Below are 20,909 nucleotides of genomic sequence, written 5' to 3'. Positions count from 1 at the left end.
GGCGGCGGCGGGGGGAGACGCCGGGGGGCGGCGGCGGGGGCACGTGGGTGGGCGGCGGCGGCGGGGGGCACGTGGGTGGGCGGCGGCGGCGGCGGCGGCGGGGGCACGTGGGTGGGCGCAGCGGGGGTCGAAGCGGTGCGCGAGGTTCTCAGCCCGGGCCCCGCGCCTCAGCGGTGCTGACGCCGGCAAGCCGGGCTGCGGCGGGTGGGCAGGGGCGCGGGTGAGGCCGGCGCCCGGGGCGTGCCGCTGGCTCGGAGCTGCCTTACGAGGTGTGTGGTCACCGCTGGGCTTTTCTTTCTCTTCGGCTGCCGACTTCTGCACGCCCTTCCCCTTGTTAGACGGCGGGGGGTCCCGCTGAGCCTCTGGCCCTGCTCCCTCTTACCGGGGTTTGGTTCTCCTTCGGCAGGGGGACCTGGGGCCTTTTAACCCTGGTTTACCGGTGGAAGTGCCTCTGTGGCTGGCGATTAACCTGAAACAGAGACAGAAGTGTCGGCTGATCCCCCCTGAGTGGATGGGTGTGGGTAAGTGCTTTCCTGCTCCGCGGGAGCGGGGCGGGGCGGCACCCCCTCAGGGTGGGAGCACCAGCCCTTTGCCCTTCCCCCATCACCCACGGGCCAGCCGAAATTAGGGCGTGCTTGGCGCTTCCCCTCGTAGTCTGCTGACCACTATGACTAACGTATGAATTTGAGGCGTCTGTACCAAATTTCGCTCAGACTTTGATTTTAAGATGTTTCAACTTGCTTTAGAATTGAGAATATTGGGACGCCCGGATGGCTCAGTCAGTGAAGCGTCTGCCTCCTCGGGTCGTGATTGCAGGTGCCGGGATCGAGTCCCACATGGGGCTCCCTGCTCAGCGGGTAGCCTGCTTTTCCCTCTCCCTGCTCTTGTGTGCGCTCGCTCGCTCTCAAATAAATAAAAATGTTAAAAAATAAAAAAATCATAAAATTAAGAATACTGTGGCGCACCCGGGTCTGCCTTCGGCTCAGGTCATGACCCCAGGGTCCTGGGTTTGAGCCCTCATGCGCGGGCGTGGGGGGTGGGAGGGGTGTCCTCAGCAGGGGGTCTGCTTCTCCCTCTCCTTCTCCCCTCCCCCTGCTCGTGCTGTCTTTCTCTTTTTCTGTCAAATAAATAACACGTTAAAAATATAAGATAACGTTAAAAATACTGTATGACTTTTTTTTTTTTAAGATTTTATTTATTTACTTGAGAGAGAATGAGAAATAGCACGAGAGGGAAGAGGGTCAGAGGGAGAAGCAGACTCCCTGTCGAGCAGGGAGCCCGATGCGGGACTCGATCCCGGGACTCCAGGATCACAACCTGAGCCGAAGGTAGTCGCTTAACCGACTGAGCCACCCAGGCGCCCAAAAATACTGTATGACTTTGAAGAAGCATTTCTTTCAACTTTAAAAAAAAGCTATATTGGGGTGCCTAATTTGCTCAGTCAGTAGAGCACCCGACTCTTGACCTTAGGGTCATGAGTGACCTCAGTAAGTTTGAGCCCCCACATATAGACTAGCATGTTAAGGAGCAGAGTCCTCTCTCATTATACAGAATGCATGAAAATAATGTGTCATCCAAACAAGGGAGTATTATTCAGCCATAGAAAAGAATGAAGTCCTGCTCCTGCTACAACTGAATGAACATGGAACACATTATGCTGAGAAAAAAAAAAAAAGGCACAAAGATCACCTACAACTCTGAATATACTAAAAATTATTGAATTGTATATATATTTTTTTAAAGATTTTATTTATTTCTTTGACAGAGAGACACACAGCGAGAGAGGGAACACAAGCAGGGAGAGTGGGAGAGGGGGAAGCAGGCTTTCCACGGAGCAGGGAGCCCGATTTGTGGCTCGATCCCAGGACCCTGGGATCATGACCTGAGCCGAAGGCAGACACTTAACGACTGAGCCACCCAGGCGCCCCTGTACGTTTTGCTTTTTTAAAGGTTTATTTAGAGGGAGTAAAGCTGGAGGGAGAGGGGGAGGGACAGAGAATCTCAAGCAGACTCAGCAATGAGCCCGGAGCCTGATGCAGGGCTCTTCATCCTACGACCTTGAGATCATGACCTGAGCCGAAACCAAGAGTCGGACGCTTAACCGACCGTGCCAGCCAGGCGCCCCTGAATTGTACATTTTAAATGGGTGAATTGAATGGTGCATTAATTATGCCTCAATAATAAAATGATGGGGGCACCTGGGTGGCTCAGTTGGTTAAGCGTCTGCCTTCGGCTCAGGTCATCATCCCAGGGTCCTGGGATCGAGTCCCGCATCGGGCTCCTTGCTACGTGGGGAGCCTGCTTCTCCCTCTGCCTGCTGATCCCCCTGCTTGTGCTTTCCCTCTCTCCCTCTCTCACTCTCTAATAAATAAAATCTTTAAAAAAAAAAAAAAAAGGGCAAGGACACTGTGAGCTAGGCACTCTCAAATACAGTTTCAGAAAGATTGTGCATTTTCTCCTTCTGGTCCTAAAGGTGGGGGGCGGGGGGCGAGGTTGGCCCTGGAGGGTCTGCAACAAAGGGAAACCCCCAATCCCAGTTCCTTTTGCTGAGGGGCACTTTGGCACGGGACTCTGCCGGGTCTGACTGTTAGCACTACATCTTCTGGCGGTTTCGGCCTGTCCAAACAGAAGGTGATAGGGGCAAGAGCCTGTCTCATTGCAGGCCAGTCAGAAAAGTGGAGAGAGCCTGACCCTTTTCACAGGCCAGGGCCATGCTGGGGTGAACAGTAGTGAAAGCTCACTGGTTGGTCAGTAGAGCATGCCCAAGAGCCAGCTGCCCTCTGATTCTGCCACTGTAGAGTTCCACCTGCTCTTATCCTATGAATGGAATCACCTGGTAAGTCCGTTTTTGTCTCTGACTTCTCTGACGCTGTCTTGTTTTGTTTTGAAAGATCTTATTTATTTGATAGCAGAAGCAGCGGGGAGTGACAGGCAGGAGGAGAGGGAGACACAGACTCTCTGCTGAGCAGGGAGCCCTACTCAGGGCTCCATCCCCGGGCCCTGGGATCATGACTGGAGCTGAAGGCAGACGCTTAACCCACTGAACCACCCGGGAGCCCTGTTTTGTTTTTGTTTTTTTAATTTGTTTATTTGAGAGAGAGTGCACACTCATGAGGGGGTAAGGGGCAGATGGAGAGAATCTCCAAGCAGACTCCCCACTGAGTGCGGACCTCTATCCCATGACCCAGTGATCATGACATGAGCTGAAAGCAAGAATTGGGTGCTCAACCAACTGAGCCACCCAGATGCCGCTCTGGCACAGTTTTTGAGATTTGTTCCTATAGTTGCATGGAGCATTACATCATTCTTTTATTGCCAAATACTATATCATTCACGGTAGAGTGTTCCACAGTTAGGTCACCCATTCTTCTGTTGGTGGATATTTGGATCGTTTCCTATTTTTGGCTATTGCTAATGAGGCTATTATGAACGTTCCTGTCCTAAGTCTTTTTGTGGATACACGTCTTTGATTCTCTTGGGTAAATACCTAGGGTCATAGGGCAGATGGTGCTTGACTATAAGAAATTGCCACCTAGCCCTCCAGCGTGGTAGAGTTCTTCTGATCCCACCAGAAACATGTGAGAGTTCCCGATGTTCCACATCCTGGCCAACAGTGGGTGACATCAGTCTGTTTGATTCATTGCAATTTGAACAGCAGTATTTCATACTCTGATTTTAGATACCTGAAAAGAATCTGTCCACTGTATAGAGAAGGTGTGTGTGGGGAGAGGGCAGTAGGGAGTTACCCAGTCTGGGAGTAGTTTTACCAGGTGATGGAGGTGGGCAGCCATGGTTGGAGTCTAGGCGTATTTCAAAGGAAGAATCTGCAGGATTTGCTGAAGGACAGGCTGTGGGATCTGAGGGAGGAGAGTGAAGAATGCCTGCCAGGGTTGCTGGCCCGAAGTACAGAAGGACACGGAGTTGGCTGTCTCCGGAGATGGGGAAGGCTGGGGGAGCGTTAGGGCTGGGGTAGGGACCAGGAGTTGGGGTTTGACCGTGTCACACTGGAGGTGCCTGTTAGCTCTCTAGGTAGATAATGTGGGCGGGAGTATTTAGTCAGGAATTCGGTGAAGGGGCTTATTTGGGGATACAAATGTGGAAGTCCTCATGAGTGCTTAGATAGTATTTAAATGAGGCAGAATGAAATCACATGGGATGTGGGTTTAGGTGGTAAAGTGGTCAGGGATCTGAGCTCTATACCCCACCGCTGAGAGAGGTCAGGAAGGCCCAGAGGAACCGGAGATATGAGAACTCTGTGTGGTATTCCAGAAATCAAGTGATAAATATCCTCCAAGAAGGATTAATCTTTGTGAGATGTGAAGACAGATGGAACCATTGGGCTTGGCTGAGCAGAGGTCGTGGGCCTTGGTGTTGAGTGGTACTGGTGGAAGGGTAGAATAGACACCCACCTGAGTGGTCGAAGAAAGGAAGTTAACTCTTGAAAAAATGGTTTGGTAGCTGGCGTTGGGAGGATTTTTATTTTAAGATTTTTTTTTAAAGATTTTATTTATTTATTTAATTGACAGAGAGAGAGAGAGAGAGAGAGAGAGACAGTGAGAGACAGTGAGAGAGGGAACACAAGCAGGGGGAGGGTCAGGGGGAGAAGCAGGCTTTCCGCCGAGCAGGGAGCCCGATGCGGGGCTCTATCCCAGGGCCCTGAGATCATGACCTGAGCTGAAGGCAGTCGCTTAACCAACTGAGCCACCCAGGCGCCCTTATTTTAAGATTTTATTTTTTAAATTTTTAAAAATTTTTAAATTCAATTAATTAACATATATTGTTAGTTTCAGAGGTAGAGGTAACTGATTGATCAGTTGCATGTAACACCCAGTGGTCATTATATCATGTGCCCTCCTTAATGCTTATCACCCTGTTACCCCATCCCCCCACCTACCTCCCCTCCAGCAGCCCTCAGTTTGTTCCCTGTAGTTGTCTCTTATGGGTTGTCTCCCTCTCTGATTTCCATCTTATTTTACTTTCCCTTCCCCTATGATCCTGTTTTGTTTCTTAAATTCCATGAGTGAAATCATATCCTTGTCTTTCTCTGATTGACTTCTTTCACTTACTAAGGTTTTATTTTTAATTTTATTTAAACAGTCTCTTTTTTTTAAGATTTTATTCACTGATTTGTCAGAGAGCGTGCGCATGCGCTCACGAGTAGGGGGAGGGGCAGAGGGAGAAGCAGGCTCCCCGCTGAGCAAGGAGCCTGCTGCGGAACTCAGTCCCAGGACCCCGGGATGGTGACCTGAGCCACCCAGCTGTCCCTTATTTATTTATTTTAAAGATTTTATTTATTTAGGGCGCCTGGGTGGCTCAGTTGGTTAAGCTACTGCCTTCGGCTCAGGTCATGATCCCGGAGTCCTGGGATCGAGTCCCGCCTCGGGCTCCCTGCTCGGTGGGGAGCCTACTTCTCCCTCTGACCGTCTCCCCTCTCATGCTGTTTCTTTTTCTCTCTCTCTCTCAAATAAATAAATAAAATCCCGATTTTATTTATTTTTTAAAGGTTTTTTTTATTTGTTTGAGAGCGAGAGAATGAGAGAGAGAGAGCATGAGAGGGGGGAGGGCCAGAGGGAGAAGCAGACTCCCTGCTGAGCAGGAAGCCTGATGCGGGACTCAATCCCTGGACTCCAGGATCATGACCTGAGCCGAAGGCAGTCGCTTAGCCAACTGAGCCACCCAGGCGCCCTTAAAGATTTTATTTATTAAGAGAGACAGTAGAGAAAGCATGAGCTGGTGGGGAAGGGCAGAGGCAGAGGGAGAAGTAGGCTACCCACTGAGCAGGGAGCGTGAGGTGGGGCTGGATCCCAGAACCCTGGGATCATGATCTGAGCTAAAGGCAGATATTTAGCCGACCGAGCCACCCAGGTGCCTATATTTATTTTTATTTTTTAAAAGATTTTATTGATTTGAGTCAGCAAGAGAACGAGCAAGCGAAGAGAGCACATGAGCCAGAGGGAGAGGGAGAGAAGCAGACTCCCCGCTTAGTGGGGACCCTGACTCACAGCTGGATTCTAGGCCCCTGAGATGATGACCTGAGCCGAAATCAAGAGTCGGTTGCTCAACTGATTGAGCCAGCCAGGCACCCCTAGGATTTTCTTTTTAAGATGGAAGATGTGGCAGTGAGTTTGATGGAATGGTGAAGTAATGAGGACAACAGCGAACACTCAAGTGAGACAGTGGCTGGGGCGGTGTTCTGTGCTGGTCAGAGAGGAGGTCCAGGACGCACCTGGAGGGCTGTTCCTTGTGCATGGAGACAGGTGTGGAGGGGGTTGGGAGCGGTGTGCTCGCAGGAGTGTGCAGGCCCTCAGAAGGGCATCGGGTTAGAGTGAGAGGGTGAATGGAGGAGGGGAGTAGGTTGGGTTGCAGCATGGCACCAAGGGCCCCTGAGGAGGGGGCCCAGCACTGAAAGACCCCGCTTTCCCCCACTCCCCTAGCATAGTTGTGTGTGTGTCCCTCAGCCTCAGTGGCCGGATTCAGGACTTTCTCAGACCCATAAGATAGGGAGAAAGGGATGCTGCTGCTGGTTGGAATTAGGATTCCACTGTGGGATTCCAGATGCTGGGCTTTAGGCCCTACGTGACCATCGTCCCACCCCCAGGCTGGAGTGGCCGTGGTTTGATGTCTTGCTCCCCTCCGAACAAGGCTTCGTGTACACAAGTAAATTTCTCCAGTCACTGGTTACTCTCATCACCTTTTGCGTCAAAGGTAGAATGCTTGTCTCCCTAAGAAAAGAACTTCTGACTCCCAGCTTCTTCAGTAATACATCCTGCAGGCCAGAGCAGCAACACCAAGAATCTACCACCTTCTATAAGAGAAACTTTTCTTTTTAAAGTCTTTTTCTTTATTTGACAGCACACAAGCTGGTGGGAGAGGGAGGAGCAGGCCCCCCGCGGAGCAGGGAGCCCATGTAGGGCTGGATCCCAGGACCCTGGGACCATGACCTGAGCCTAAAGCAGATAGATGCTCAACTGACTGAGCCCCCTGGTGTCCCATAAGAGAAACTTTTGAGGAAATAGGCTGTGAATCATCTATTAGTGATATGTTATTCCAAAAAGTGTTTTTTCTTCATGTTTTTGTTAGTTGATCCAACAGATAATGTAGATACTTGGCAAATTTGGAAAGCTTAAACAAATATTTTGGGTATGGTGATGGTAAACTGTATACATTTCTAAATTTCAGAAAAGTTGGAGAAGATTAGGGATCATGAACGAAAGGAAGAAACTTTTACCCCTATGCCTAGCCCTTACTACATGGAACTTACGAAACTCCTATTAAATCAGTAAGTATGTCTCCTTCTTAGAGCCACATGTAAGGTAGAACTCCTGATTCTCATCCCTTACCCTGTTCCTCCTTTCTTCCATTTTCAGCTCCAAGGTGAGGGGGGTCCCCGGGCACCCGTTTCCCTGGGTCAGTAACCTGGGAGACATTTGTGCGCACACACTTTTGCCTGGGCTTTCCCATTTGTCCTTCCCTTTTCCCACCCCTCCCTCTCCTAGGGAATCCCCTGCTGCTTTATCGCTTGACACTGGGCCCCAGGGAGTCTCCATTATCCTCTCTAGCCTTTTTCTTAACCGTCTCTCTGTTTATTGGTGAAGCTTTACTGCTTTGTCTTCCACTCTGTGCATCTGAATTCTTGCATGTCTTTCACAGGAAAGGCCAGAGGGCTCACACTTGCTCTGAACCCTAGCTGTAATGAAAGCCCACTGGTGGCAAAAAGTGTGGTGTAGTAGCTTCTTGTTTCCCTGCGTTCAGTTCTGGCTCCCCATTGGCTTTTTTTTTTTTTTAAAGAGTTTATTTATTTATTTGAGAGAGAGAATGAGAGAGAGCACGAGAGGGAAGAGGGTCAGAGGGAGAAGCAGACTCCCTGCCGAGCAGGGAGCCCGATGTGGGACTCGATCCCGGGACTCCAGGATCATGACCTGAGCCGAAGGCAGTTGCCTAACCGACTGAGCCACCCAGGCGCCCTCCCCATTGGCTTTTAATTCATTCTCCACTTTGCAGCCAGAGTAGACTTTTAAAGATGGAGCTGCCATGTGGCTCCCCTGTTCCTTGGAGACTGACCAGGGTTTAGGCTAAAGTCCTCATGATAGCATACAAAGCACTGCCTAGCTGGGCTCCTGCCTTCCTTGGTGGCTCCTACACCTTCCTTCGTGGCTCCCTGATTCTCTGGGTTCCAGGCTACATTGGCCTCTTTTACTTCCTTCCACATACCAAGGTCCTCAGGGCTTTCAAATACTGTTTCCACTGTTCAGTTAGTCTATCTGTTGTCTGTCCCCTCCTTTGGTTTATTAGCCTAACCGGCGTTCTCTCACAGGTTAAGGATGCCTATCCCCCCCTGTAGCCCCCATGGCATTTGTCAGCTGTAATCTTCTAAACACTAGTCAGGCTGTGCCCTCCCACCCCTACCCCAGTTCGAAAGGACAGGCCTGGGGTGCCTGGGGTGCCTGGGTAGCTTAGTCGGTTAGGTGTCTGACTATTGATTTTGGTGCAGGTCATGATCTCAGGGTTGTGAGATTGAGCCCTGTGTCAGGCTCTACGCAGGGCATGAAGCCTGCTTGAGATTCTCTACCTCCCCGTCCCCTCTTCCCCTCCCCCCACCCCTGGCATGTCTGTGCACATGTGCTCTCTCTTCCTCTAAAAAAATAAAAATAAAAAGGGCAGGGACTGCGTCTTGTACCTATTATGCCTGGTGCATACGTGTTTGTTGAATGAATGAGTGAAATCAGCGGGGGCGGGCAAGCAAGTGTGGATGATTTTGCTTGGGAGATACTAGACTGTAATTTGCAAAATGTCAAGCTTTTGAAGTCCTCAGCATGTTTTCTTTTTTCTTCTTTTTTTAAGTAGGCTCCATGCCCATCATGGAGCCCAATGTGGGGTTTGAACTCATGACCTCAAGATCAAGACCTGAGCTGAGACCCAAGTCTGTTGCTTAGCTGACTGAGCCACCCAGGGGTCCCTGAGCACCTTTTCATTGATGAAAGCAAGAGCAGAACTAGAACAAAAATTAAGCTCCCTATTATCTGTTCTAGAGCAAGGCCTCCACTGTATGACACTATTGAATTCAAATGAATATTTGGGGTATGTAACATGGATTTGTCCTTAAGTTGATAAGAGGCTGTAGTTTACAACATATGAAGCATTCCACTAGATAATGGAAATAGTCACATGGGCTTGAGCCCCACTTAGTCGGGGAGCAGTGTGAGCCTGTTAACCTATAGTTCCACACTGCAGTATGATCAGTCCTGTTCAGACCATGTCAGAATGCAGCCGTAATATCTGGTGGTGTCAGAGAAGGGATCCTCGGCTTAACGGAGGGAAAATTTACTAGAGAACAGGATGCTCTAGGTAGAAGGCAGGGACATGTGAATGGGCACAGTATGTTTGGGGAAGCAGGGCTGTTGGGGTTGATGTAGACTAGGTAAAGAGTTGGGGGGCTGAGGCTGTTATTCTGTGGCTGCAGTGTCCTGGGGAGGGTGTTTGGCAGGGATTGTCATCCAGTGAATTGGAGAGCCTTCTGTGGCAGTGGGCAGGAGGACTTGGAAGGGAAAATATGGAAGCAGAGGTGAGGGGCCTGTTCACCTTTAGTTTTTGAAACTCAGGATCTTATGTATGCAGTTCCTGTTGAAACTTTGGTTTTATGATTCTTTGTAATTCATTTGGCTAAGGGACCTAATTTTTACCTTTTTCTGCACTTCAGTTAACAAATAGATGGGGTCCTTTGTTCTGTAACCTGCTGTTCAGAGCGTAAGATCCAAATGTTTGGGTCTTAAATACAATCCACTATGTAAATTTTATACCACTGATTCCCTACTACTAATCACAAGCTACTTTCAGCATGTGGAGAGGGCACTGCACCTTTCCTAGCATGCCAGGTGATAGACAGTGTTAGCTTTTGCTTTCATCTTTTTTGTCTTTTCCTTCAATGGTTAGTTTAAAATACAGCTCACAACAAGGGGCGCCTGAATGGCTCAGTCACTTAAATGTCTGACTCTTGATTTCAGCTCAACTCATGACCAGGTCATGAGTTCCAGCCCTGCATTAGGCTCCATGCTGGGTGTGGAAGCTACGTGGAGGGGGGGAAAAAAAAAAAAAAAGGACTAAAATGGCCTAATGGCCTAGAAGGATCCAAAATGTACCTCACGACAGGAAGGCTGTCACACGGACCCTTGCTGACTGTTCAGACTTTTACCCAGAATTCGCTGTGTATTGGTATGCTCGGTTTATGCTAATTTGCAGTTTATTCCGTGGTTTCTGTAAGTGTACTTTTCTCTGTGGAGTGGGACAGTACCTAGCCTTCAGAGCTCTGGGGAGGATGGAAACACTTTGTAGTGTCGAGCACAGTGCCTGGCACAGAGCTGTTGTCTTCTTTCCCTGGTGGGTTGTAAGCCCTTGCATAAATGATGAGGTATGAGCAATAGCAGTCATGACCCCTGAGCCAGCCCTTGAAGCAAATTCATTCAAGATGAAATTCTACAGCACAGAACACTCAGTTACCCTGAGCAGAGGATGTCCAACCTTTAGAGCTTATTCTCTGAAGTCCTTGTACTGCAGCCTGCCATGGGACAGTTAATGTGAGCACAAATAACTGTGTGGGTCATGGTTGAATTTTCTTTCTTTTTTTTAGGGGGGGGGATTTTATTTATTCTAGAGAGAGAGAGATAGCCACAGACATAGGAGGAGAGCACAAGCGGGGAGCAGGGGGAGAAGCAGGCTCCCTGCTGAGCGGAGCAGGGAGCCCAACACGGGGCTCGATCCCAGGACCCCGGGATCATGACCTGAGCCGAAGGCAGATGTCCATCTGATTGAGCCGCCTAGGCATCCCATGGCTGAATTTTCTTGGCACCAAACTTAACTGCTAGAAATTTTTTACATCTTAAAATTGAAAACAAAGGAAAATACATCTTGTGTTTTCCTGAAGCCAAGCAGCATTTTTTAAAAAGCCACTTCTAGGGGCGCCCGGGTGGCTCAGTCGCTTGTGCGTCTGCCTTCAGCTCGGGTCATGATCCCAGGGTCCCGGGATCGAGCCCCGCATCGGGCTCCCTGCTCAGTGGGGAGCCTGCTACTCCCTCTCCCTCAGCTACTCCCCCTGCTTGTGCCCTCGCTCGCTCTAATGAAAAAATAAAATCTTTTTTTTTTTTAAAGATTTTATTTATTTGGCAGAGAGATACAGAGAGAGAATAAGTTGGCAGAGAGGCAGGGAGAGGGAGAAGCAGGCTTCCCGCTGAGCAGGGAGCCCGATGCAAGGCTTGATCCCAGGACCCTGGGATCATGACCCGAGCCGAAGGCAGCCGCTTAACCGACTGAGCCACCCAGGCGCCCCCGAATAAATAAAATCTTTAATAAATAAATAAATAAAAAGCCACTTCTACCTGGAAGGGTGCCTGCCTGGCTCAGTTGGAGGAGCATGCACTCTTGATCTCAGGGTCTTGAGTTTGAGCTCCACGTTCGGTGTGGAACCTACTTAAAAAATAATACAGGCCACTTCTACCTGGATGTTGCTTTAGTTTACCAAGTGCTTCCTTATGTGATTTCCCCGCCTCCTTGCTGCTTTTAGTGCTTCAGACAATATCCCGAAAGCAGATGAGATCCGGACCCTGATCAAGGATGTGTGGGACACTCGCATAGCCAAACTACGGGTGTCTGCTGACAGCTTTGTGAGCCAGCAGGAGGCACATGCCAAGGTAGGTGCGTGCAGGGCAGGGGCACAGGGGCCCTCCCTGTGGCAACTGCCTCTCCTCCTGTGCCCATGAAGGCCTGGGGCTGCCTGCTGGTGCCAATGAATTGCCCCCAGCATCCAGTCTGCTTGGATGATTGCAAGCAGGGATTGCTAGCTGTGCTGTGCCTTTAAAACAAGAAAAAAAAAACCAAACCATTATTCATTGGTTACTTATTTTTATTCAGTAGATTTTACATTTTCTCAAACCAAACACTCCTCAACCAACCCAATTGATTTTCTCTTGTGTTTTAGCTGGATAACCTGACCTTGATGGAAATCAACACCAGTGGGGCCTTCCTCACACAAGCACTCAATCACATGTATAAACTCCGTACGAACCTGCAACCTTCTGAAGGCATCCAGTCTCAAGACTTCTAGAGAAAGACATGAACTTGTAAAGAAAGGCCTTGCATCGGTTGGCCGGAGGCTTGCCAGGTGGTGTGAGTGCTCGAGACATGATAGAGGTACTGTTATCTCTGGAGTTCTAGAACCCCTTTTGAATGTATGAAGAATTGTGTAATGAAACAAGGAATGGGCTCATAACATTGTTGGAAAGCAACAGGTTTGTGCTTAGTCCTTGAGACATTCTTTAATTCCACATCTGTCTCTAGAAGCCAGCTGTTCTTTTATGGGGGAAAGAAAGCAGCTTTGGCAAAACACGTTATTTTCCCTACAGAGCCTGTGGTCTCCTGCTTGGCATTGTCATGTGGGTGAACATTCGGTGACTTTAAGTGTTGTTTTTAAGAGATACAGTAGGAGTGGCGATGTGGCCGGGGGCTTTTTTCCTTTCTTGACCCTGATCTCTTGGGCTAAATTTAGACTCTCCTAGAGTTTGTTCACACAGAGAAGGATGACAGATGAGTGGCAAGATGTTGACCAGGGTTCGCCATCTAAACCCAATAAAGATGGACTCTGTGCAACTATCACGTTGGGTTTTTTCCCTGCATTACTACCAAGTGAAGAGAGCAAGTCATGCGGCTAAAATGGTCTGACTGATCCTACGGAGATGTGTGGCAGGAAGGGGTGATCTTTAGACTGACACTCTGGGTGTTTCTTGTTCTCTTGGCTACCTCTGGTTAAGGTGTAGTGGGTTTTTATCAAGAGGAAAGGCAGGGAACTCCCTGGGTGCTTCACGCTCAGCCACCATCATGAACGACACAACAGCTGTCCAGGTGAGGAAGTTCATGACCAGCTGGGCTCCTTCAGTGGAAACAGATGGTCACTGATGTTCTTCACCCTGGGAAGGCACTAAGACAGAAACTCACAATGTACAAGACCACACTAGATGTCATCTTTGTATTCGGATTCAGAACCCATTTTGGTGGTAGCAAGACAACTGGCATGATTTAGAATTCCCTGCATTATGCGGAGGGAAAACAGACCCAAACGTCGGTGCGCAAACACAGCCTGCATGGGAAGGGGGAGACCCAAGGAAAGAAGCAAAAGGGACGCTAGAGCAGGATGAAGGGGGCCGGGGGCTGCGGAAGGCCAGGTGCTGGCCACCAGCTGGAGACTGGGCGACAGGAGTCAAGATTCTGCAGTGACTTGATCTGTGGTGCTTGTGCAGATCTTTCATATTAATAAACTTTAAAAAAAAGCCTGGGAGAAACAGATTTTTGCATGTTCTGCGGTTTGTGAGGCTCAAGTCCAGATGTTGGGAGGGGAAGTCGGGCCCATACTGCTGCTCTTGAGGGACGGAGGGAAGAGACCTGGTTGGAGGCAGCAGTGTCTCAACGAAGGGTCCATTTCTTTTCCTAGGAGAAATACTTTTCAATTGTAGTGGTTGGAACTGCTCTAGAAATGACCTTACCTTGAGAGGAGAAATGATTTATCTAGAGTCCTACAAGGGACAGAAGGTTTTGTAGCCAGCTAGTTTTCGACTGTAGCATTGTCAGAGCACATTCTCCCTGGGGCTCTTCAGAGTGGCATGCACTCTGAAGCCCAAAGAACAGCTTCTGGTTTTTGCCCTTCAGTGTTCAAAGTCCAGACTCCCTTCCCATTACTCAAGCATGGTTTCGCAGTTCCACATCGCTACCCAGCTGTCCTTCCAACAAACAGCTGAGGGTTATTATTTGAACACCGAAGGGCCAGACACGAAGACCTGGTTCTCTGTCATTTAAGGTGACTGTTTTAGAGGGTTGCTTTCAGATGACAGGACTTGCCTTTTCATCTGGGGACTCTTCCAGAATGAAACCACATGGTACTGAGGAGGGTCAGGAGTCCCGTAGATCCTAATCTCACCCCTTAATACCTTGTGTTCTCGAAACCTGGCTGCGGTTATTATCCAGTTTGTCTTCATCTTTTACCCATAAAGCTTTGATGGTTGGGCTTTTCTCCCCCACCCCGGCACTTTTTTTGGGCCCTATTATAACAAAGATTTTCCTCTTAACATGATTTAGGAAGATTTTATTTTTTTGGATGTTGTCAGAAATTACAGCAATATATTCATAAATACCTAATTACTACATTCAACAAATAATATTACAATACAATTAATTCCAACAAGTACACTTAGAACAGGTTTAATTTCACAGCATCTAAACTGCCCCCAGAGTGACCGAGGCACTCCTCCTCCCTCTCATGTACTGCTTTTACTGTTCTACCTTAAGCACAGGGTACATACAAAAGGAACACAAACAATTAGCATGGTCTTCCTCGGGTCAAGGCAGAGATAAGAGTTTCACTTAAGCGCTGGACCAGAAAGTTGGGATGAACAGGCTACTGCAAGTAGTGAGGAAGCCAGTGACTGGCTTCCTTGGAGGAGCGCAGGGACGACTGCTAAGTGGCTAATACACACCCACGAGTAACAGAATCGGCTTGTGCTCACCGTCCCCATCTTGTGGTGGAACCTTGGAATTTTCTACTTAAAAACAGCTCAGAGGGGAAAGGGGGTTTATTGGATTTTTAAGATTTGGCAGCATTGTTGAGCTATTTGAGGAAAATACCATTCCACGAACGAACTTGAGATTTCTTGTGTGGTAATTCTCGGCTGCTGAAAGTGTGGGCTCCTTTTAACATTCTTGGAATTTCCTTAAGGATATAATCTATGAGAATGTGAATGCCAATTGAGTGTTTAGCCTGTATTCTTTCTATAGGAGAAATTGTTAAGTCTTATCTGGGTCACTTATCTGCGATAATGGATTAAGATCCTATTTTATGTCCATTTGGCTCTAACTATGTGAAAACATTTCCGAATGATGAGGTTATATAGTGCCAAGTTTTGGGGAGAGCTCTGGTTTGTTTCTAATGATCTGATTAAATGTGGAACCACATGACCTTGGCTTTGGAAGAGGACCCTCACAAGTTGAGTGAAATCCCCTTCAGGACAGATGGCAGCCCTCTCTTCCAGGTGCGGCAGGAAGACACAAGGTCGTGAAAGACAGAGGTAGAGGTCTTCACGAAAATACTGACAGAAGTTGCATAACCCATTCTCGAGCAAATGTGGTGTACTTCTGAACTTCCATCTTTTAAACTCATTGTGAACTAGCTGAACAAAAAGCTTCAGAAATTATATATCTGTCAGATTTTAAGCCCAAACTGAAGAGACTTAGGTGCTACTGGGCTGCTTCTGAATCATCTGAAAATTACCAGATGGGAAAAACCATTACTGAGCACTAGGTCTTAATGGTACACTTTTGTTTTCTAAAGATGTTTTCTTACCTTTTTCTGAGTTTCTTCATGCTGCCTTACTGGTTTATATTCTGATTGTCTTATTACAGATAGGTGAGGGTGTAGGGAGGCAGAGTGACAGAAGCAGGAGGCAGGGGCCAGGGGGTGTTTTCAGAAGGGCCAAGAGCAGTTCTTCTCGCTCAGGGACACAGCCTGTAGCCCTGGCCGGAGACCTCTCCCGTACGGCTGCGTCCCTTTACCTCACCACCTCTTCCCATTACAGAAAACCCCTACAAGGGACTCCCCTTGGCTGGTGAAGGGCTGGGCTGTGCTTCCTGTTCCCTCTGGCCGTTGCCAAGCTGATCAGCAGGGGCGTCCAGCCCTTTCCTGTGGTGACGGGGGCGCAGGGAGTGAGGTGCTAAGAGGGAACCCTTGAGCTCGCTGTTGCAGACTGGAAGTGCAAGCGGACTTCAGAGAAATTCAGTAATAGTTTTCCCTGACTGTTGGCAGTACAGCTCCCTCTGAACACCTGTCCCCACTTGTGGAACATGTTGATCTCTCAATGTCTTTGCAGGGGAGGAAGCCCACAGAACAGGCCTTCGTTCTCTTCAAGTCGTTTTTGTGGAGAGGAAGGCGCTTGTTGACTGCTGATAATACTGGCGGCACTTTTTGTCTGAGTTTGCTAATAACTGGAAGATTCTTGGCAGACATACAAAGCAAACGGTGTGGGAACAGATAAAGCAACTCAGTGCCATCTGCCAGCAAGCTGTTCCGCACAGCTAAGGTCTGGGGCTGAGGGCGCGGCCACTGATCGCAGTGAGGAGCCTTCCTGAAGGTCAGCCAGCCCTTCCCTGACCTAGGGTGAAGGGGACAGTGGCCGTCAGGATTCTTACCTCCACCCCCGACAGACCAACCGCTGGCTGCTTTGGCCTCTGGGTTAGGCCCGTTCGGCAAGAGATTATCTGCTTGATCTAGATTAGACACTGCCTGAATGAGCAGTAACTGGGACGAGAAGGAAACACTCTTTGCACTGAGATGGCATTCCTAGTTTCTAGCCGCTCCTGTGCTCATAACAGTAAGTTCGAGAGGAGGAGAAGTTCAGCTCAGACATTGTTTACCCTACTTTTTAGGCTTTTACAAAGCTTTGCATCTAAATAAAGCTTCTAAAGTTTCTACTTTGCACCTGTTCTCAGACTGCTGTAAGACACCTTAGAATCCTATCACAGAACTCGCTCACTTCCTGACCGGTTCTTTCAACAGAGCTGCGTGCACACGCAGGTGCACATGCACGGCAGCTGCTTGTTCCCGCCTGGGGACAAGCCCCTCCTCAATAGCGACTGGCTCCGTTTGCTGTCCAGAGCCAGGGGGAGGGGACAGGAGGAGGTAAGAAGTAACACATGGCTTTCTACATCACTTTCTGGTACAACTCAAAAATGAAGTGATCGCATAGGCGCCAGTGGTAAGCTCTTTTACTTTTCTTCTTCTTTAATTTTTAAAAACACTTCAATATTTTAATGTCCTGACCAGCAGCAGTACAAACACTAAAAGCAAGTTTTTTTGCCCAGAAAAACAAAAGCAAAAAAACAAACAAAACCCCCAAACAGGAAAACAAACAAACAAAAATCCCCCCAAACCACATATTAAAAATGGCAGGCTTTTTATAACAATAATTAAAGTAATAAAAACATACAAAACTTTGTTTTTTAATATATATACACAGTACAAGGCTGAAGCACCTTTGACTTTTCTCTCAAAATTTACGTTTGTATGAAAACACAGCCCACTGCAGTAACAATTTGGTGGGTGTGAACATATGTATACATAGAGCTCTGTACATTTTCCCCCATGGAGTAATAAAAAGGTACCTTCAGTTTGTTGATGCACTTTAGAGAAGAGCTTTTCCAGAGAAAAGCCTTTGGGTGAGGCTTCAGTACTGTTGCTTTGTGTGCTCCTAGGACCTGTTGCTTCGAAAATTTTGCAGAAAAGAAACAAATGAGCCCTTTACCGGAAATGCACCCCACCTTCTTCCAGCTGAAGCAGGTCTGAATCCTGGGGAGGAGCGAGGCTGACCCCACGCTGCAGCGAAAGCAGACTGGGTTCTCAGGACGTGCTAACGCGGCGCTAACACGGTCACACCAGGAACAGAACACGCTCGGTTTGATCCAGTCTTATGCACCCAGGGGCCATAAATGATCAAGTTTTAGTGTTGGTAAGGGAGCCTTCACTTTCAGATTTGAAAATAATGACTGGGGGAAGAATAAAACCACTTTTAAAAAGAAAGAACTATGGGCGTCCTACATTGGTTGCTCACTGAATGACAAAGGTGATTCAGTTGCATTGAAGTCAAGGCGAGTTCGTTCATTCTTCAGAGCCTGGAATCCTTTGCTTCATGCATGGCACATTCTTTTTTTTTTGTTTGTTTTTTTGTTTTTAAGCTTCAAACCTCCCAGTGAAAAATATTAAATATTCAAGGTAATAAAATAGATAATATTTCTATACTATAGGTTCGGCCTAGTGCAAGGGAAACCGTCACCTAGGATATCCCTTAAAGTAACCTCTAGGCCAATGCATTGCAGGCAACGCAAGGCACTTCCTTAAGTGATCCAGTTCTGCCTGGAGTCGCTCCCTCTCTGAAACAATCTTCTGTTTCTGGCTCCTCAACTCCTGGAGAGAGAGATTCAGGTAAAACATTCATTTTGTAGCAGAGAAATGGGCGTGATGCATGAATGCTCTGGGGGCCATGAGGAAAGGCACACCTTCTAGGCTCCAGAAACCCCTTCCTGGCTCAGGATTCTGACCGGGGTCTCCGGACAAACCAGTTCAAGCTGTGCCCAAAGCCTTAGGTTCTCACAAGGACCTGCTCACTCCCATAGAACCCGGGTACACCTGCTGGCTCAACATCACCCCTAAGCTTTTAAAAAATTAGCCCATAAAATTTTGCTGCTCTGGAGTGGCCAAGATCTGCAGCCCCATGGCCCCATACGCCAAGAGGAAGCCAGGGAGTGGGTAATAACGAGCGCAGCTGACAAAGCAGTGGAACCAGGCTACAGGAGTAGAAGGGGCCGCTGTCCTAAGAGCTTTGCTCCTCCCGTAAGATCCTCTTCCATTCAGCAAATTGTCCACGGGGGAGATGGATACAGGTACTAACTGGCCCAGAGGGAGATACAAATTAACCTCTCACTTCCAGGATCAATATTCTGTAAATTCACAGTACCTCCCCCTTTAGCTAAAACCTGGAGAACCAGTTGGCTCCTGAATCCCCCCCCACCCTCGCCAATTACAAGTTGTAGCTTCATAAAAGAGCATTACCCCGCAAAACTCAACTGTATGGGTAATGAACGCAAACTTGGAAGGTTAAAGCATGGGGTGTTTTAAGACCACCCCCACGCAGCTGATTTTTTTCTCTTTCCCTGTGTGTGGCACCTGAGACTCACCGCCATGCTGTGGGAGAGCTGCTCTGCTGTGAGGCTGAGGCTATAGTGCTGGGCCTCCAGCCGTCTGCACTGCGTCTGCAGCACCTGCCGCTCCAGGTTTTGCTCTGAAAAGATAAGCGATGTTGGTATGTTTTCTGTACCCAGGGGCCACATGGGCTTGGTCAGGGCTGCCCTTCTCTTCAGGCAGCCAGGGCTCTTCTTTGGACCATAGCGCCCCAGCCCTGTGCATTACATAGGGAAATCCAGCCCAGTGGCATACAGAGGACCTAGCATCAAAAGGCTATTTAAGACATACACCTTAGGAAATCATTAAGGGCAAATTTACGGTCTTAAAATGCATTTTTCAAAAGAAAAGAAAATAAACTGCAAAAAAAAAAAAAAGCCAGAGTAAACTTGGACTTTGAAAGTGTAGTATCTCTGCCTTTCCAAAAGATCTTGGGCCTGGTTTTAACGGGAGTGACTTCAAACTTTCAAGGATAAATCTCTGCTTTCTATGAAGTGTTTCAAGAATGAAAGCCAGGCTGGGCTGAAGCCTTATTTGTTGGTCCAATACTACTGCTTTTCCTCTATCAGTTGTGGAAACCTATACAGAAAAAGGGGTCAGCAACTCCAAGTAGTCTGGAATGCTGAGCCCCCTACCTGCGGGCCCTTGTTCTGGAGAGGCCCGCAGTCCTGTGATGGACTTTATGGGAACGAGATGTAAACTTTTTTTTTTTTGTAGTTTAGCAATAAAACCCATCTCCTACCACTGAAGAACACAGACTGAAAGTGCTAACAAACTCAGCAAGCAACATCAGAGAACACCAAAGGCAAAAAAACTAAGGTTGTTCCCTCTACAGACCTATGCACCACGTGAACTGACGGTCCTGTGCCATCAACACAGCAGCCAATGAGAACCTTTATTTCTTCCCAGTTTCATAAACCAGAGAAGAGCTCCATTAGTGCTGTGCTCTGTTCAGTAGCCCAGAGGTCCCCGGCATGGCAGCAGGACAAAAAGTGAAAACTCAAAAGAACTAAATTTGATTGACAGATCTATCATCTATGATCATATAAGGAATAAAGGAAAATAAAAACTAAAAAAAAACCATGATAACCCAACTGACACCTAAAACTCAACGTAATAAAAGGATGCTGCTTATGGCAAAAAAAAAAAAGAGGGGGGAGTAAATGGTTTAATGCAATTTAATACCATAATCATAGAGGGAATAGCGCTGCTATCAAAAATATTCTCTCCAAGTCTATAAATTCAGTGCAACTGCAAATTCTAAAAATTTCTTGGAACAAACAAGGTGATCCTAAAATCCATGGGGGAACCCCCAAGGGCCCAGAACAGTGCAGATGCAAGCATGCTCCGCTGTGAGGAGAGCGGCCGAGCCAGTGCACCCACGGCACGGCCCAGAGACGGCAGCCCAGAGGCCCAGAGATGGGCTCCACAGCTCGCCCTGGGCGTGGGGGAGGGGACAAAGACAGCACCCCACAAACTGCCAGGGTAACTGGCTATTCCGGGGGGCGGGGGTGAATGTCTACCTTAAGCCATGCACAGAAATGAATTCTAGGCCTAACAAAAGCAGAGCCTGAAGAATTTTTAGAAGAAAATGAAGAGAATCATGTGCTCGGGACAGTGAAGGATTCCCAACAAGGCACCAAAAAACAAACCCAGCTAAGGTGGACACATTTCACTCTTGTGAAAAAATGCTCTATATTGGTTCTGGATACACGTGTATTCACTTGGAAACATGTAAGGAGTGAGCAGTTCAAAACAGGATTCCCCGTGGGGGAGGAAGCAAAGTGCAGGAGCAGATAGGCTGCTTGTGGCTACACAGGCATTTCCTTCGTGAGTGTTTTAAAATGCGTTCTCAAAGGATGTACAATGATTAGGACATGCCATAATCAAATGTAAAAGGATTCCCAGTCCATGCTCAAAACGAAGACTCCTCTATGAATGTTAAGGCGTGAGTCGGAGTGGTGGCCCTCCCTCCCCGACACCTCAGAGACAGTGGGGGCCGGAGGGCAGCAGTGGGCACCCAGCTCACCACCTGCCCTTCCAGACGGGGGAGGGGCCCCCTGCACTGAAGTCAAAGCACTGTAGCCTCCCAGCCTCCAAGCTAGATGCCTCTTGAGGAAACGGAGAAGCAGAGAAAACGAGCCAG

General features: G+C 48.3%; 2 protein-coding genes across 20 annotated transcripts in view; one reads left to right on the top strand and one right to left on the bottom strand.

Annotated features, from left to right (window-relative positions):
• The window catches only part of GINS2 (GINS complex subunit 2), a 20,318-nt gene extending 461 nt beyond the window's left edge, over window positions 1-19,857 (top strand). The window contains exons 2-8 of one of the 7 annotated variants that reach the window (XM_073882371.1): window positions 407-521; window positions 7,180-7,279; window positions 11,555-11,681; window positions 11,969-12,180; window positions 17,281-17,534; window positions 17,902-18,884; window positions 19,481-19,857. In XM_073882371.1, the coding sequence (XP_073738472.1) occupies window positions 407-521; window positions 7,180-7,279; window positions 11,555-11,681; window positions 11,969-12,094 (468 nt within the window). In that variant the 3' untranslated portion in view covers window positions 12,095-12,180; window positions 17,281-17,534; window positions 17,902-18,884; window positions 19,481-19,857. Of the gene's footprint in view, window positions 1-406; window positions 522-7,179; window positions 7,280-11,554; window positions 11,682-11,968; window positions 17,535-17,901; window positions 18,885-19,480 lie in introns of all 7 variants that reach the window. The other 6 variants (XM_073882370.1, XM_073882369.1, XM_073882367.1 and 3 more) reach the window with 6 other exon arrangements.
• The window catches only part of GSE1 (Gse1 coiled-coil protein), a 398,424-nt gene continuing 391,622 nt past the window's right edge, over window positions 14,108-20,909 (bottom strand). For 12 of the 13 annotated variants that reach the window (XM_073882349.1, XM_073882351.1, XM_073882350.1 and 9 more), the window contains 2 exons: window positions 18,760-18,863; window positions 14,108-17,989 (listed from right to left, as the gene is read on the bottom strand). In XM_073882349.1, the coding sequence (XP_073738450.1) occupies window positions 17,855-17,989; window positions 18,760-18,863 (239 nt within the window). In that variant the 3' untranslated portion in view covers window positions 14,108-17,854. The remainder of the gene's footprint in view (window positions 17,990-18,759; window positions 18,864-20,909) is intronic. The other variant, XR_012375210.1, reaches the window with a different exon arrangement.

The sequence above is a fragment of the Callorhinus ursinus genome, unplaced genomic scaffold, assembly GCF_003265705.2.
Source record: "Callorhinus ursinus isolate GAN/ISIS: 27379988/994484 unplaced genomic scaffold, GSC_fseal_2.0 scaffold46, whole genome shotgun sequence".
NCBI classification, from domain to species: Eukaryota; Metazoa; Chordata; class Mammalia; order Carnivora; family Otariidae; genus Callorhinus; species Callorhinus ursinus.
The sequence above is the reverse complement of the archived record's forward strand: the minus strand, read 5'-3'. Positions and strand labels throughout refer to the sequence as shown.